Source organism: Lampetra planeri, unplaced genomic scaffold (assembly GCF_965212315.1).
Source record: "Lampetra planeri unplaced genomic scaffold, kcLamPlan1.2.h2 scaffold_287, whole genome shotgun sequence".
Classification (NCBI taxonomy): domain Eukaryota; kingdom Metazoa; phylum Chordata; class Hyperoartia; order Petromyzontiformes; family Petromyzontidae; genus Lampetra; species Lampetra planeri.
In genome coordinates this window covers 23,245-38,976 of record NW_027615114.1, presented here as the reverse complement: position 1 = coordinate 38,976, position 15,732 = coordinate 23,245, and the positions used below count along the sequence as shown (strand labels likewise).

At 53.5% G+C, this 15,732-nt stretch overlaps 1 protein-coding gene across 2 annotated transcripts in view; it reads right to left on the bottom strand.

Annotated features, from left to right (window-relative positions):
• LOC144740759 (uncharacterized) overlaps positions 1 to 13,167 on the bottom strand; it is a 41,368-nt gene extending 28,201 nt beyond the window's left edge. For both annotated transcript variants that reach the window (XM_078623505.1, XM_078623506.1), the window contains exons 1-2: positions 13,043 to 13,167; positions 5,319 to 5,507 (exon numbers count right to left, since the gene is read on the bottom strand). In XM_078623505.1, coding sequence (XP_078479631.1) covers positions 5,319 to 5,507; positions 13,043 to 13,079 — 226 coding nt within the window. In that variant the 5' untranslated portion in view covers positions 13,080 to 13,167. The remainder of the gene's footprint in view (positions 1 to 5,318; positions 5,508 to 13,042) is intronic.
• Positions 13,168 to 15,732: the final 2,565 nt, after the last annotated feature.

The following is a 15,732-nucleotide window of genomic DNA, read 5'->3' as shown; positions in this document are numbered from 1 at the left end:
GCAGAAGCAGCTGCAGCAGTAGCAGCAGCAGCTGCAGCAGCAGCTGCAGCAGAAGCAGCTGCAGCAGTAGCAGCTGCAGCAGTAGCAGCAGCAGCTGCAGCAGTAGCAGCTGCAGCAGTAGCAGCTGCAGCAGTAGCAGCTGCAGCAGTAGCAGCAGCAGCTGCAGCAGCAGCTGCAGCAGAAGCAGCTGCAGCAGTAGCAGCTGCAGCAGTAGCAGCAGCAGCTGCAGCAGAAGCAGCTGCAGCAGTAGCAGCTGCAGCAGTAGCAGCAGCAGCTGCAGCAGCAGCAGGACTGTCGCCCGGTGGGACCTGCGTCTCCCACAAGAACTACGACCGATCGTGAACCGCTCCCTAGCTCGGACAGTGGCCTCGCTCACTCTCCCCACCTCCTCCTCCTCCTCCCACCTCTTCCTCTTCCCCTTCCCCTCGCTGTAAACACGCGGCTCCTGGCGGAGACTATTTCTGTCTGTGGCCTCCATCAACACGGGGAACCACGTCCACACGGCCACTCTAATAACCACGTCAACACGGCCACTCTAATAACCACGTAGCCTCAACATAATAAAATAAACAACTTTGATAATGATAATAAAATGCACTGTCCTTTGTTATCATTATCAGAGTTGTTTCTTTTCTTTTTGTTTGCATTTTGACTGCTTGTGTTGTGGTTATTGCAAACATGATGCCTTGTATAAAGGTGTCAGTTTTGTACCAGTTTAAAGGGTAAAAAACCTACTACTATATTTTGCCACTGGTAAAGGAGATGTCTCATAGTGTAAAGGATAAACCATCATCGCACCAACTCCAGGCTTCCTCGCAGCGGCTTCTTGCTGCCCATCGAACAAAGACGGCGGTCGCCGCATCGCGCGGCGCTTTCGGATGCGCCGCTTCTGTGGCCGTCTGGAACGTTCTTCCCCTTCCGATATGAGGAAGCCACTGGGAGATGTGCGCACACTTGAAGCCCAGATTGACAAACTCACTTCTTTGGAACTATTTTTTGTGATGTTTAGTTTGTTGTCCTTCCCCCGCCCCGCCGATGAGCACGGTTGGCTACGTACGGTGCGAAAGAAGTTCAACGTACGTACACACAGAGACCATGAACCTTCCACCTACAGCTCTTGCCGTAGCTCTCCATACGCCGTGGCAGTAATGGAGCACCTCAGTTACCAGCTAACTATTTACTATATCACAATTCGTTTTTTTTAGTTTTACCAGGTAAGGCACTCACTGAGCTATTTAGCTCTCTTTCCCAATCGACGTGGCCACAAACGATTGCTCAACGAGGTGGCTTACCGTCATCGTGTGGAAACGTACAGCCGCCAAAGACTCTAAACACGTGACGACGTTGTTGTTGACTCTAAATGTGGAGGGGTAAAAACCGGAGGACCCGGAGAAAAATTCAAACGACCACGGGGAGATGATGAGAGAGACACCGCAAACTCCAAATATACAGCAGCAGCAGGCGTCAGGGTCGGGATCGAACCCACGACCTCCTGTACACCAGGCGAGGTAGTTAACATCTCATAGCCACCGTGATGATGATGGAGAGAGACACCGCAAACTCCAAATATACAGCAGCAGGCGTCAGGGTCGAGATCGAACCCACAACCTCCTGTATACCAGGCGAGGTCGTTAACATCTCCTAGCCACCGTGGTGATGATGAGAGAGAGAGACACGCAGACTCCAAATATACAGCAGCAGGCGTCAGGGTCGGGATCGAACCCACGACCTCCTGTAGACCTGGCGAGGTAATTAACATCTCCTAGCCACAGTGGCGATGCTTGGGACCCATCGTTCGAGAACTCCCTACAGCGCGAGGCAGCTGGGTGAGTCGATTTGTGTGTGTAACTCCATGTGTGTGTATCTAAAGTCCATGTCTGTGTGTGTGAGTCGATGTGTGTGTAAGTCGATGTGTGTGTGAGTCCATATGTGTGTGTAGGCCAATGTGTGTGTGAGTCTATGTATATGTGTGTGTGAGTCGATGTTTGTGTGTAGTTCCACATGTGTGTGTGTCTTAGTCGATATGTGTGTGTGTAAGTCCATATGTGTGCTTAGGTCGATGTGTGTGTGAGAGTCTACGTATGTGTGTGTGTGAGTCGCTGTATGTGTGTACGTCGACTTGTGTGTGTAACTCCATGTGTGTGTCTCTAAAGTGGATGTCTGTGTGTGTGAGTTAATATATGTGTGTAAGTCGATGTGTTTGTGTGTGTGGGTCGATGTCTGTGTGTGTGTCCAAGTCGATGTATGTGTGTATCTTTTTCGCCCGGGCAACTCCAGGTACTTCCCGCTAGTCAGGAAATAAAGCGACGAGCGGGCGCAGGTTGGGGGGAGGGGGCCCCGGGGGGAGGGGCTGCAGGGGGAGGGTTCCCGGGGGGAGGGGGCCCCGGGGGGGGGGGTGAGGATCGCTTCGCACTCCCCCAGCAAGGGAAGTGCTCCAGGCTGCCTCCAAGAATCACGTTTGTGTTTATTTTCATTTCCCCTTTCATTACTTCAATTAAAGCCTGCCCACCGCGTGACCCCGCTCCCACGGGCCTCTTGCCCTCCCCATCTCTACCTCCAGACCTTTAGCCAACCCAAGCTTGGGTGGGAAACAAACGCGATGAACCACAGTCGGCTCCCGGCGCGACGTTCTTGTGTGTGTCACATGTGACACGTAAGTCAGGAGGGGAAACACAATGGGGTGGGCGGGGCCCACCTGGATAGGGGAAAGGGAGCGATTGGAAATGATGAAAGCGTGCAGCAAGCGAGGTGTCAATCACACGTGCATGTGCCCAGCTTCCTATAAATAGGGGCCATCCACCACCTCCATCCTCCACCACCATCCTCCACCACCAACACCATCCTCCTCCACCACCCACCACCACCCAACACCACCCAACACCACCCATCATCACCATCCTCCACCACCCATCACCACCCATCACCACCACCCTCCACCACCCACCAGCACCCATCACCACCACCACCATCCACCACCACCCTCCACCACCAACACCCTCCACCACCACCACCATCCTCCACCACCACCACCCTCCACCACCACCCTCCACCACCAACTCCCTCCACCACCACCTTCCACCACCCCTCCACCCACACACCACACCACAGAATAGTGGAGGGTGAAGCGATGAAGACCCCAGCCACGAGCATCTCTGCTCTCGAGCTCCAGCCAGCAGCAGGGGGCCAGGAGCGCTCCCAGAACGCGTGCAAGCATCTAGCTGTAAGCAGCAGCTCGGCAGGACAGATTTTAAAATTATATATTTTTGTAATATACCAGACTCTGCAGTTAACAGTCCCTATGTGATGAGTTATTTGTGCCAGTGGACACAAGGAGGCTGCCTCTGACGCCACCCCGTGGTGGGAAGGAGCCAGCGGGCGCCAACTCTCTTCCTCCGCTCTGGCGACGGCGTCAGGCCGGCGTCGTACGATCCCCCGTTCGTTCGATCTCCCGTTCGCTCGATCTCCCGTTCGCTCGATCTCCCGTTCGCTCGATCTCCCGTTCGCTCGATCTCCCGTTCGTTCGATCTCCCGTTCGCTCGATCTCCCGTTCGTTCGATCTCCCATTCGCACGATCTCCCGTTCGCTCGATCTCCCGTTCGTTCGATCTCCCGTTCGCTCGATCTCCCGTTCGCTCGATCTCCCATTCGCTCGATCTCCCGTTCGTTCGATCTCCCGTTCGCTCGATCTCCCGTTCGTTCGATCTCCCATTCGCACGATCTCCCGTTCGTTCGATCTCCCGTTCGTTCGATCTCCCGTTCGTTCGATCTCCCGTTCGTTCGATCTCCCATTCGCACGATCTCCCGTTCGTTCGATCTCCCGTTCGTTCGATCTCCCGTTCGTTCGATCTCCCGTTCGTTCGATCTCCCGTTCGTTCGATCTCCCGTTCGTTCGATCTCCCATTCGCACGATCTCCCGTTCGTTCGATCTCCCGTTCGTTCGATCTCCCGTTCGTTCGATCTCCCGTTCGTTCGATCTCCCGTTCGCTCGATCTCCCATTCGCTCGATCTCCCGTTCGTTCGATCTCCCGTTCGTTCGATCTCCCGTTCGTTCGATCTCCCGTTCGTTCGATCTCCCGTTCGTTCGATCTCCCGTTCGTTCGATCTCCCGTTCGTTCGATCTCCCATTCGCTCGATCTCCCATTCGCTCGATCTCCCGTTCGTTCGATCTCCCGTTCGTTCGATCTCCCGTTCGTTCGATCTCCCGTTCGTTCGATCTCCCGTTCGTTCGATCTCCCGTTCGTTCGATCTCCCGTTCGCTCGATCTCCCGTTCGCTCGATCTCCCGTTCGCTCGATCTCCCGTTCGTTCGATCTCCCGTTCGCTCGATCTCCCGTTCGTTCGATCTCCCGTTCGCACGATCTCCCGTTCGTTCGATCTCCCGTTCGTTCGATCTCCCGTTCGTTCGATCTCCCGTTCGTTCGATCTCCCATTCGCACGATCTCCCGTTCGTTCGATCTCCCGTTCGTTCGATCTCCCGTTCGTTCGATCTCCCGTTCGTTCGATCTCCCGTTCGTTCGATCTCCCGTTCGTTCGATCTCCCGTTCGTTCGATCTCCCGTTCGTTCGATCTCCCGTTCGTTCGATCTCCCGTTCGCTCGATCTCCCATTCGCTCGATCTCCCGTTCGTTCGATCTCCCGTTCGTTCGATCTCCCGTTCGTTCGATCTCCCGTTCGTTCGATCTCCCGTTCGTTCGATCTCCCGTTCGTTCGATCTCCCGTTCGTTCGATCTCCCATTCGCTCGATCTCCCATTCGCTCGATCTCCCGTTCGTTCGATCTCCCGTTCGTTCGATCTCCCGTTCGTTCGATCTCCCGTTCGTTCGATCTCCCGTTCGTTCGATCTCCCGTTCGTTCGATCTCCCGTTCGCTCGATCTCCCGTTCGCTCGATCTCCCGTTCGCTCGATCTCCCGTTCGTTCGATCTCCCGTTCGCTCGATCTCCCGTTCGTTCGATCTCCCGTTCGCACGATCTCCCGTTCGTTCGATCTCCCGTTCGTTCGATCTCCCGTTCGTTCGATCTCCCGTTCGTTCGATCTCCCATTCGCACGATCTCCCGTTCGTTCGATCTCCCGTTCGTTCGATCTCCCGTTCGTTCGATCTCCCGTTCGTTCGATCTCCCGTTCGTTCGATCTCCCGTTCGTTCGATCTCCCGTTCGTTCGATCTCCCGTTCGCTCGATCTCCCATTCGCTCGATCTCCCGTTCGTTCGATCTCCCGTTCGCTCGATCTCCCGTTCGTACGTTTCTCCCGAGGGGCGAACGATCCGCTACACGCACGGCCATGCGGTTCTGTGTGACCTTTGGCAGCCACTGGCGTTCACTCACCGTCTCCGGATAAGAGGGGCAGCCGCCCCACCGTTCCCAGCATGCCCTGCGCGGCGCGGGGGCCCCCCCCGGCTCCGGCGGCCCCCCCCGCGTGGGGGTTGAACTTGGGCTTGGGGGCCACGGCTGGCGGAGGGGCCTTGCGAGGGCCCGGGCCTGCGGCCGCCTGCTGCGTGCGTGACTCCCACATGTCTACGGTGGGGGGAGACAGCAGAGACACAGGTGAGACACACACACAGTGAGACACAGGTGACACACACACACACAGTGAGACACACACACGCACAGTGAGACACACACACAAAGTGAGACACACACAGAGTGAGACACACACACACAGTGACACACACACACAGTGACACACACACACACACAGTGAGACACACACACACAGTGACACACACACAGTGAGACACACACAGTGAGACACACACACACAGTGAGACACACACACAGAGTGAGACACACACAGAGTGAGACACACACACACAGTGAGACACACACACACAGTGACACACACACACAGTGAGACACAGGTGACACACACACACACAGTGAGACACACACACGCACAGTGAGACACACACACAAAGTGAGACACACACACACACAGTGAGACACACACACACAGTGACACACACACAGTGAGACACACACACACAGTGAGACACACACACAGAGTGAGACACACACACACACAGTGAGAGACACACAGTGAGACACACACACAGAGTGAGACACACACACACCGTGAGACACACACACAGAGTGAGACACACACAGAGTGAGACACACACACACAGTGACACACACACACAGTGAGACACACACACACAGTGAGACACACACACACAGTGACACACACACAGTGAGACACACACAGTGAGACACACACACACAGTGAGACACACACACAGAGTGAGACACACACAGAGTGAGACACACACACACAGTGAGACACACACACACAGTGACACACACACACAGTGAGACACACACACAGAGTGAGACACACACACACACAGTGAGAGACACACAGTGAGACACACACACAGAGTGAGACACACACACACCGTGAGACACACACACAGAGTGAGACACACACAGAGTGAGACACACACACACAGTGACACACACACACAGTGAGACACACACACACAGTGAGACACACACAGTGAGACACACACAGTGAGACACACACACACAGTGAGACACACACACAGAGTGAGACACACACAGAGTGAGACACACACACACAGTGAGACACACACACACAGTGACACACACACACAGTGAGACACACAGAGTGAGACACACACACACACCGTGAGACACACACACAGAGTGAGACACACACAGAGTGAGACACACACACACAGTGAGACACACACACAGAGTGAGACACACACACAGAGTGACACACACACACAGTGAGACACACACACACAGTGAGACACACACACACAGTGAGACACACACACAGTGAGACACACACACAGAGTGACACACAGAGTGAGACACACACACAGAGTGACACACACACACAGTGAGACACACACACACAGTGAGACACACACACACAGTGAGACACACACACAGAGTGACACACAGAGTGAGACACACACACAGAGTGACACACACACACAGAGTGACACACACACACAGTGAGACACACACACACAGTGAGACACACACACACAGTGAGACACACACACAGAGTGACACACAGAGTGAGACACACACACACAGTGAGACACACACACAGAGTGACACACACACACAGTGAGACACACACACACAGTGAGACACACACACAGAGTGACACACACAGAGTGACACACACACACAGTGAGACACACACACAGTGACACACACACAGAGTGACACACACAGAGTGACACACACACACAGTGAGACACACAGAGTGAGACACACACACACACAGTGAGACACACACACACAGTGAGACACACACACAGTGAGACACACACACAGTGAGACACACACACACAGTGAGACACACACACACACAGTGAGACACACACACAGTGAGACACACACAGAGTGACACACACACACAGTGAGACACACACACACAGTGAGACACACACACACACAGTGAGACACACACACAGCGAGACACACACACACAGTGAGACACACACACACAGTGAGACACACACACACAGTGAGACACACACACACAGTGAGACACACACACACAGTGAGACACACACACAGTGAGACACACACACACAGTGAGACACACACACACAGTGAGACACACACAGAGTGAGACACACACAGAGTGACACACACACACAGTGAGACACACACACACCGTGAGACACACACACAGAGTGACACACACACACACAGTGAGACACACACACACCGTGAGACACACACACAGAGTGACACACACACACACAGCGAGACACACACACACCGTGAGACACACACACAGTGAGACACACACACACAGTGACACACACACACACAGTGAGACACACACAGAGTGAGACACACACACACAGTGACACACACACACACAGTGAGACACACACAGAGTGAGACACACACAGAGTGACACACACACAGAGTGAGACACACACAGAGTGACACACACACACAGTGAGACACACACAGAGTGACACACACACAGAGTGAGACACACACAGAGTGACACACACACACAGTGAGACACACACAGAGTGACACACACACACAGTGAGACACACACAGAGTGAGACACACACACACAGTGAGACACACACACACAGTGAGACACACACACACAGTGAGACACACACACAGAGTGACACACACACACAGTGAGACACACACACACAGTGAGACACACACACAGTGAGACACACACACACAGTGAGACACACACACAGTGAGACACACACACACAGTGAGACACACACACACAGTGAGACACACACAGAGTGAGACACACACAGAGTGACACACACACACAGTGAGACACACACACACCGTGAGACACACACACAGAGTGACACACACACACACAGTGAGACACACACACACCGTGAGACACACACACAGAGTGACACACACACACACAGCGAGACACACACACACCGTGAGACACACACACAGTGAGACACACACACACAGTGACACACACACACACAGTGAGACACACACAGAGTGAGACACACACACACAGTGACACACACACACACAGTGAGACACACACAGAGTGAGACACACACAGAGTGACACACACACAGAGTGAGACACACACAGAGTGACACACACACACAGTGAGACACACACAGAGTGACACACACACAGAGTGAGACACACACAGAGTGACACACACACACAGTGAGACACACACAGAGTGACACACACACACAGTGAGACACACACAGAGTGAGACACACACACACAGTGAGACACACACACACAGTGAGACACACACACACAGTGAGACACACACACAGAGTGACACACACACACAGTGAGACACACACACACAGTGAGACACACACACAGAGTGACACACACACAGAGTGAGACACACACAGAGTGAGACACACACACACAGAGTGACACACACACAGAGTGAGAGTGAGAGTCTAGGCCTCGGCAAGGTAAGGTAAAAGGTAAACGGTAAAAAGCAACGAGCCTACCTTTACCCTACCTTTTACCCTTACTCCATACAAATTACCCAATTACAGAGTAATTACTGGGGTACTACTACACATCAACAAGGTTTATAACGGTAAATGCTATAGGTAGAGCGCTTTATACATATAACATACTCTCGATGATTCCAATTTGCATTCACTCTGTCGTTGTTGTCGTTCTTGTATCCTCAAATCTTGCAACTCAATTTTAACCCACTTCCCAATATGGTATAGACTGCAAACTTTGGTATACTTAGGTCATACTTATGACAACGCTATATTCTATCATAAAAAATAAATGTTTTAAAACATTACTTGTTTATATGTTATGTTTCGGTTTGGGTCTAATTGTCCACAGTCAACTGACGTTGGCTGTAATTGGCCACGGTCCCTTACGTTGTGGCAAGCTTCGGGCCACTTCCTGGAGTCGTGGAGTTCTGCCATTACTAGTAGGGTACATTTAATAAAAGCGTGTTTAAAAAAAAAAAGGTTTTTTTTTAATAATACTTATTAAATGGAGGCCAAGGACTGCGCGACGGAGCTTCTAGTGGTAAACAAGGCACCGTATTTACTGGGTAATACTTCGCGCTACCTCTACCCTACCGGGTAATTCTTCCGAGCTACCTTTACCCTACTCTTTACCTTACCCCTTGGCATGTCGACACCTTGACTCTTTACCCTTTTACCCGGTAAAAAGGGTAAATTACTTTACCTTGCCGAGGCCTAAGTGAGACACACACACACACACAGTGAAACACACACACAGTGAGACACACACACACACAGTGAGACACACACACACACAGAGTGAGACACACACACACACAGTGAGACACACAGTGAGACACACACACAGTGACACACACACACAGTGAGACACACACACAGGTGACACACACACAGTGACACACACACACACAGTGAGACACACACAGGTGACACACACACACACAGTGAGACACACACACACACAGAGTGAGACACACACACACACAGTGAGACACACACACACACAGTGACACACACACACACAGTGAGACACACACACAGTGACACACACACACACAGTGAGACACACACACAGGTGACACACACACACACAGTGACACACAGACACACACAGGTGAGGCTCAGGTGAGACACCGCTACTGCTCAAGAGTGACTCTCATGCCACGAGGCCTCCCCGTGAGGGGAGCGGCAGTGACCGGCCGCGTGGCTTCCTCTCCACGTGGCGAAGGCGAGTACTCGGCCCACCAGGAGAGGAGTCTCATTCGCACGGGTGGCCTGGCGTCACCACAATGATAGCGGCAAAAGGGCCATCGCCCGAAACGTCGGATATTGTAAAAACGGTTTCCTTCCAAGACCACACACACGCGGTGTCGTCGTTGTTACTGCCGGACGTTTTTGAGCGGCTGTTAAAGCCATAAACTAAACCATCAACTTTGTTTATGTTATCAGGTAAGGCCCACTGAGCTGTCTAGATCTTTTTCAGAGGTGACCAGGCCACAAATGGTTGATTATCATCATCATCATCGCGTGGAAATGTACAGCAGCCAGATGCTCTCAAGGCGTGATTCTAAATGTGGAGGGTGAGAAGAGGAGGAGCCGGAGAAAAAGTCCACCCGACCACGAGGAGAGAGAGAGGACACCGCAAACTCCAAATATACAGCAGCAGCAGGCGTCAGGGTCGGGATCGAACCCACGACCTCCTGTAGACCAGGCGAGGTAGTTAACATCTCCTAGCCACCGTGATGATGATGAGAGACACCGCAAACTCCAAATATACAGCAGCAGGCGTCAGGGTCGGGATCGAACCCACGACCTCCTGTGTACCAGGCGAGGTAGTTGACATCTCCTAGCCACCGTGATGATGATGATGAGAGAGACACACAAACTCCAAATATACAGCAGCAGCAGGCGTCAGGGTCGGGATCGAACCCACGATCTCCTGTACACCAGGCGAGGTAGTTAACATCTCGCCACCATACCACAGACCACAGGAAATACACTCAGCAAATTCAGACTCCTACACAGCCGTGTGCGTGGCTGTGTGTGTATACACAGATTGTCTGGGTGTGTACACAGAGACAAAGATCCCCCGGATAGCCTAGCGCTCACTGTTGGGGCAAGTGCTGTTAGCGAGCACCTATTAAGGTCTGCACGGCACACTAGAGGGTGGGTGGCCAGCACCACGCCCGGCCGCCTTTGTCTCCCCGTACAGAACACACGTGACATGTTGGACTTCTTTCGCACCGTACGTAGCCAACCGTGCTACCACAACGTACTGTACAACACTTGAACATGACACACTCCTACAGCCTCACACACACACACATCCAACCGTACAGACTCCACGATTTCCCCACATGCACACCCATATTATATAAACACAAGACAGAGATCCCCCGTGTAGCCTTAACAGACTGTTGGGGCAAGTGCTGTTAGCGAGTTGCAGCACCTATGAAGGCCGGGCACTGTGGCACACGAGGGGGTGGGTGGCCAACACCACGCCCGGCCGCCTTTGTCTCCCTAGTGCCGATGTTTACACACCGCACCAGGTACTCATTTGAGGCTGAGTCGACTTAGGGGAGGCTCAGATCAGATAATCGTCACCACCAAGATACACACACACCAACACACACATACATACACACACCAGCACACACACACAAACACACACACCCCCACCCCCCAGACATACACAGCTTACAGCACACACTCCAGTCACCACACACCCAACCTAACACACACATACACACCCCATTCACACACTCAAGACACACACACTAACACACACACATACACACCCCAATCACACACTCAAGACACACACACATACACACACACACCAACACACACGCACACCAACACATACATACATACACCCATACACCCCAATCACACACTCAAGACACACACCCCAACACACACACATACATACACATACATACACACACACATACACACACATACATACACACACATACACACATACATACACCCCAATGACACTCAAGACACACTCAAGACACGCATACCAACACAATACAAAGATCCCCTGTGTAGCCTCTAACAGACTGTTGGGACAAGTGCTGTTAGCGAGCACCTATAAAGGCCGGCACGGCACACGAGGGGGTGGGTGGCCAGCACCACGCCCGGCCGCCTTTGTCTCCCCAGTGACGATGTTTACACACCGCGCCAGGTATTCATTTGAGGCTGAATCGACCTAGGGGAGGCCCAGGACCGGTTCAGATAATCGTCACTGGGTGTTAGCCGTGAGCGGGAATCAAACTCGGGTCGCCGGGTTCGTAGCGCAGCACGCGAACCGCTACACCACCCAGACACTCACCCAGACACACAATCACACAGACACACACTCACACACCCCGACACACACCCAGACACACACTCACACAGACACACACTCACACACCCCGACACACACAGACACACACTCACCCAGACACACACTCACACAGACACACACACAGACACACACACACCCCGACACACCAACACACTCACACAGACACACACACTCACCCAGACACACACTCACCCAGACACACACTCACACAGACACACACACAGACACACACACACCCCGACACACCAACACACTCACACAGACACACACTCACACACCCCGACACACACACACACTCACCCAGACACACACTCACACAGACACACACTCACCCCGACACACTCACACAGACACACACTCACACACCCCGACACACACTCACACACCCCGACACACCAACACACTCACAGTCACACACTCACATAGATACACACACACCCCGACACACACCCCGACACACACACACCCCGACACACACTCACACACCCCTCCATACCAACACACTCGCACACCCCGACACACCAACTTTTACGCACATTTAACACATGCATACTGTACATACACTCACACAACCCCACCCAGACACACACCCACCCACACTCACATTCCAACACACGAAGAACACATACACACTCCCCGACACACACACACGCACACCCCGACACACACACCCCGACTCGCACACAATCACTCACCCCCTCTCCCAACTCGCACGCCGCTTCCACTTAGCATCAAGGGGGAGAGGAGCTCGCAAACTCTGAACACTCGGCAGAGTCCTTCACGATCCACTCCTCCCTCCGGCTTCCTCCTCTCCACGAAACATCCCTCACCACCCCCCACACACATCCCTCACCCCCCCCCACATCCCCCCCCCCACGTCCGCCCCTACCTCTCCCCCCCTGCCCGCTGCTCTCTCCCCTATGCCCTAATATGGCGCTATCGGGCAGCCTTCTTCATCAGCCGTTTCCCGTCTCGCGCTTATTCCATTTGACGTGGGGCTGTTCCCTTGACCGCCGACTCGCCTGCCTGCCTGGCTCGCCACGGCTGAGGTGGGGCGCGGGGAGGGGGCGGCTTCCGTAAGAACAGTTACGGGCAGTGCCCGACTCACGAACAGCCGAACATACGAACACTCGTACATACGAACACCCAACATACGAACACCCGGGCTTACGAACACGCGCGCTTACGAACACCCAACATACGAACACCCGGGCTTACGAACACCCAACATACGAACACCCGAACATACGAACACCCGGGCTTACGAACACCCATACATACGAACACCCAACATATGAACACCCGGGCTTACGAACACGCACGCTTACGAACACCCAACATACGAACACCCGGGCTTACGAACATCCGACATACGAACACTCGTACATACGAACACTCGTACATAGGAACACCCAACATACGAACACGTGCACTTACGAACACCCAACATACGAACACCCGTACATACGAACACTTGTACATACGAACACCCAACATACGAACACCCGTACATGCGTACACTTGTACATACGAACACTCGTACATACGAACACCCAACATACGAACACCCGTACATACGAACACTTGTACATACGAACACTCGTACATACGAACACCCACACTTACGAACACGAGTACGTATGAACCAGCTTCCATGCCCCCAACAGCCTATTAGTAAATGCTACTTAAAATGTATTTATATTCTTTTTATGCGGAGTGTCTGCTGCTCATGTGCCTGTACAGCGCTATGAGATCCTTGATGAAAGGCGATATATAAATGTAGGTATTGCTAGTATACAGGGGATCGTTGTCGTTGGGGTGTGTGTGTATGTTTGTCTTTGTGTGTGTGCATGCGCGTACCGGGGGAATTACCATTTGGTACAGATATAATGGGAGGCTGATCGACGCCCGGGTGCGATCAAGGGATGGCTCCCTATTGGTCAACCACGTTATGTATGCCGATGATTTGGTAATAGCTGCTCATTCAGAAGAGGAGTTGGAGACGCTGCTGCTGAGACTGGAGCGTGCCACTAAGAGGTGGGGCCTTACCATCAGCCCCACCAAAACTAAGCACCTGCCTGGGTATTTTGTACCATCGGGCACTCCACCCCCACAACTCCCAATCGGTGATGGGGCAGTTGTGGAGAGAGTGGAGAGTTTCCCATACCTGGGCAGTGTGCTTATGACCGGCTCCAGTTTATCAGCAGAGGTCTCACTCCGAATCAGTCGAGCGGCAATATCTTTTCATCGGTTGCGTAACGCTGTGTGGAAGCTACCTGGTCTGTCGCTCCGCACGAAGCTTCAGGTCTTCTCGGCCACGGTCATTCCCTCCCTTCTCTACGCTTGCGAAACGTGGACCCCCCTAGTGGAGCATCTTCGCCGGTTGGAAACATTTAGGCTGGCCTGCCTACGATCCATCATGGGTTTAACCAGGCTGGATTGTGTGAGGAGCTCACAAGTCCTTGAAAGATCTGGGCAAAGTCCCATCAGTGAGCTCCTCCGGCAGGCAAGGCTGCGTTGGCTGGGTCATGTAGCCCGCATGCCCAGCCATCGCATGCCTAAACAGCTTTTGTTCGGCCGGATCGAGGGGGCTAAACGGGCGCGGCACGGGCTAGAGAAGAGATGGAGTGATGGGTGAGTGAGTGGGTGAGTGTGTGAGTGACACGGGCTAGAGAAGAGATGGAGTGATGTGGTACAGGAGGACGTGGAGCTGAGTGGACTTGCCGATGACTGGTACCAGCGGTGTCAAGATCGGCCTCAGTGGAGGAGGCTCGTGAAGGACGCTACTGGGCAGTTGGAGGCAGTCGCCCTCCAACAACAACGGAGGGCGGAGGAGCGACGCTCACAACAACGAGCGGAGCGCCGGGTGGCTAAAGCACAGCAAGTTGGCACAGTAGGGGGCACAGGTGGTGCATCAGCCAGTCATCTCGGTCATCTCGGTCAGTCGACCCGTGGCACCTGGGTCTGCCCCGTGACCTCCTGCCAGCGGGCGTTCGACACTTCACGTGGCCTCAGGGTGCACATGGCCTGGCACAAGCGTCGTGGTGACGTCACCGCCACTTAGTGGCGAATGGCGGTTGTTGTTGTTGTTGTTGCATGCGCGTGTGTGTATGTGTGTGTGTGTGTATGTGTGTGTGTGTATGTGTGTGTGTGCGCGCGTGCTACCGTGCGCGTGTGCAATTGTAGCGTCTCAATTCCCGCTCACGGCCAACACCGGTGACGATTATCTGAACCCGTCCCGGGCATCCCCTAGGTCGACTATGCCTCAAATTAGTACCTGGTGCGGTGTGTAAACATCGCCACTGGGGAGACAAAGGCGGCCGGGCGTGTTTGCTGGCCACCCACCCCCTCGTGTGCCGTGCCAACCTTCATAGGTGCTCGCTAA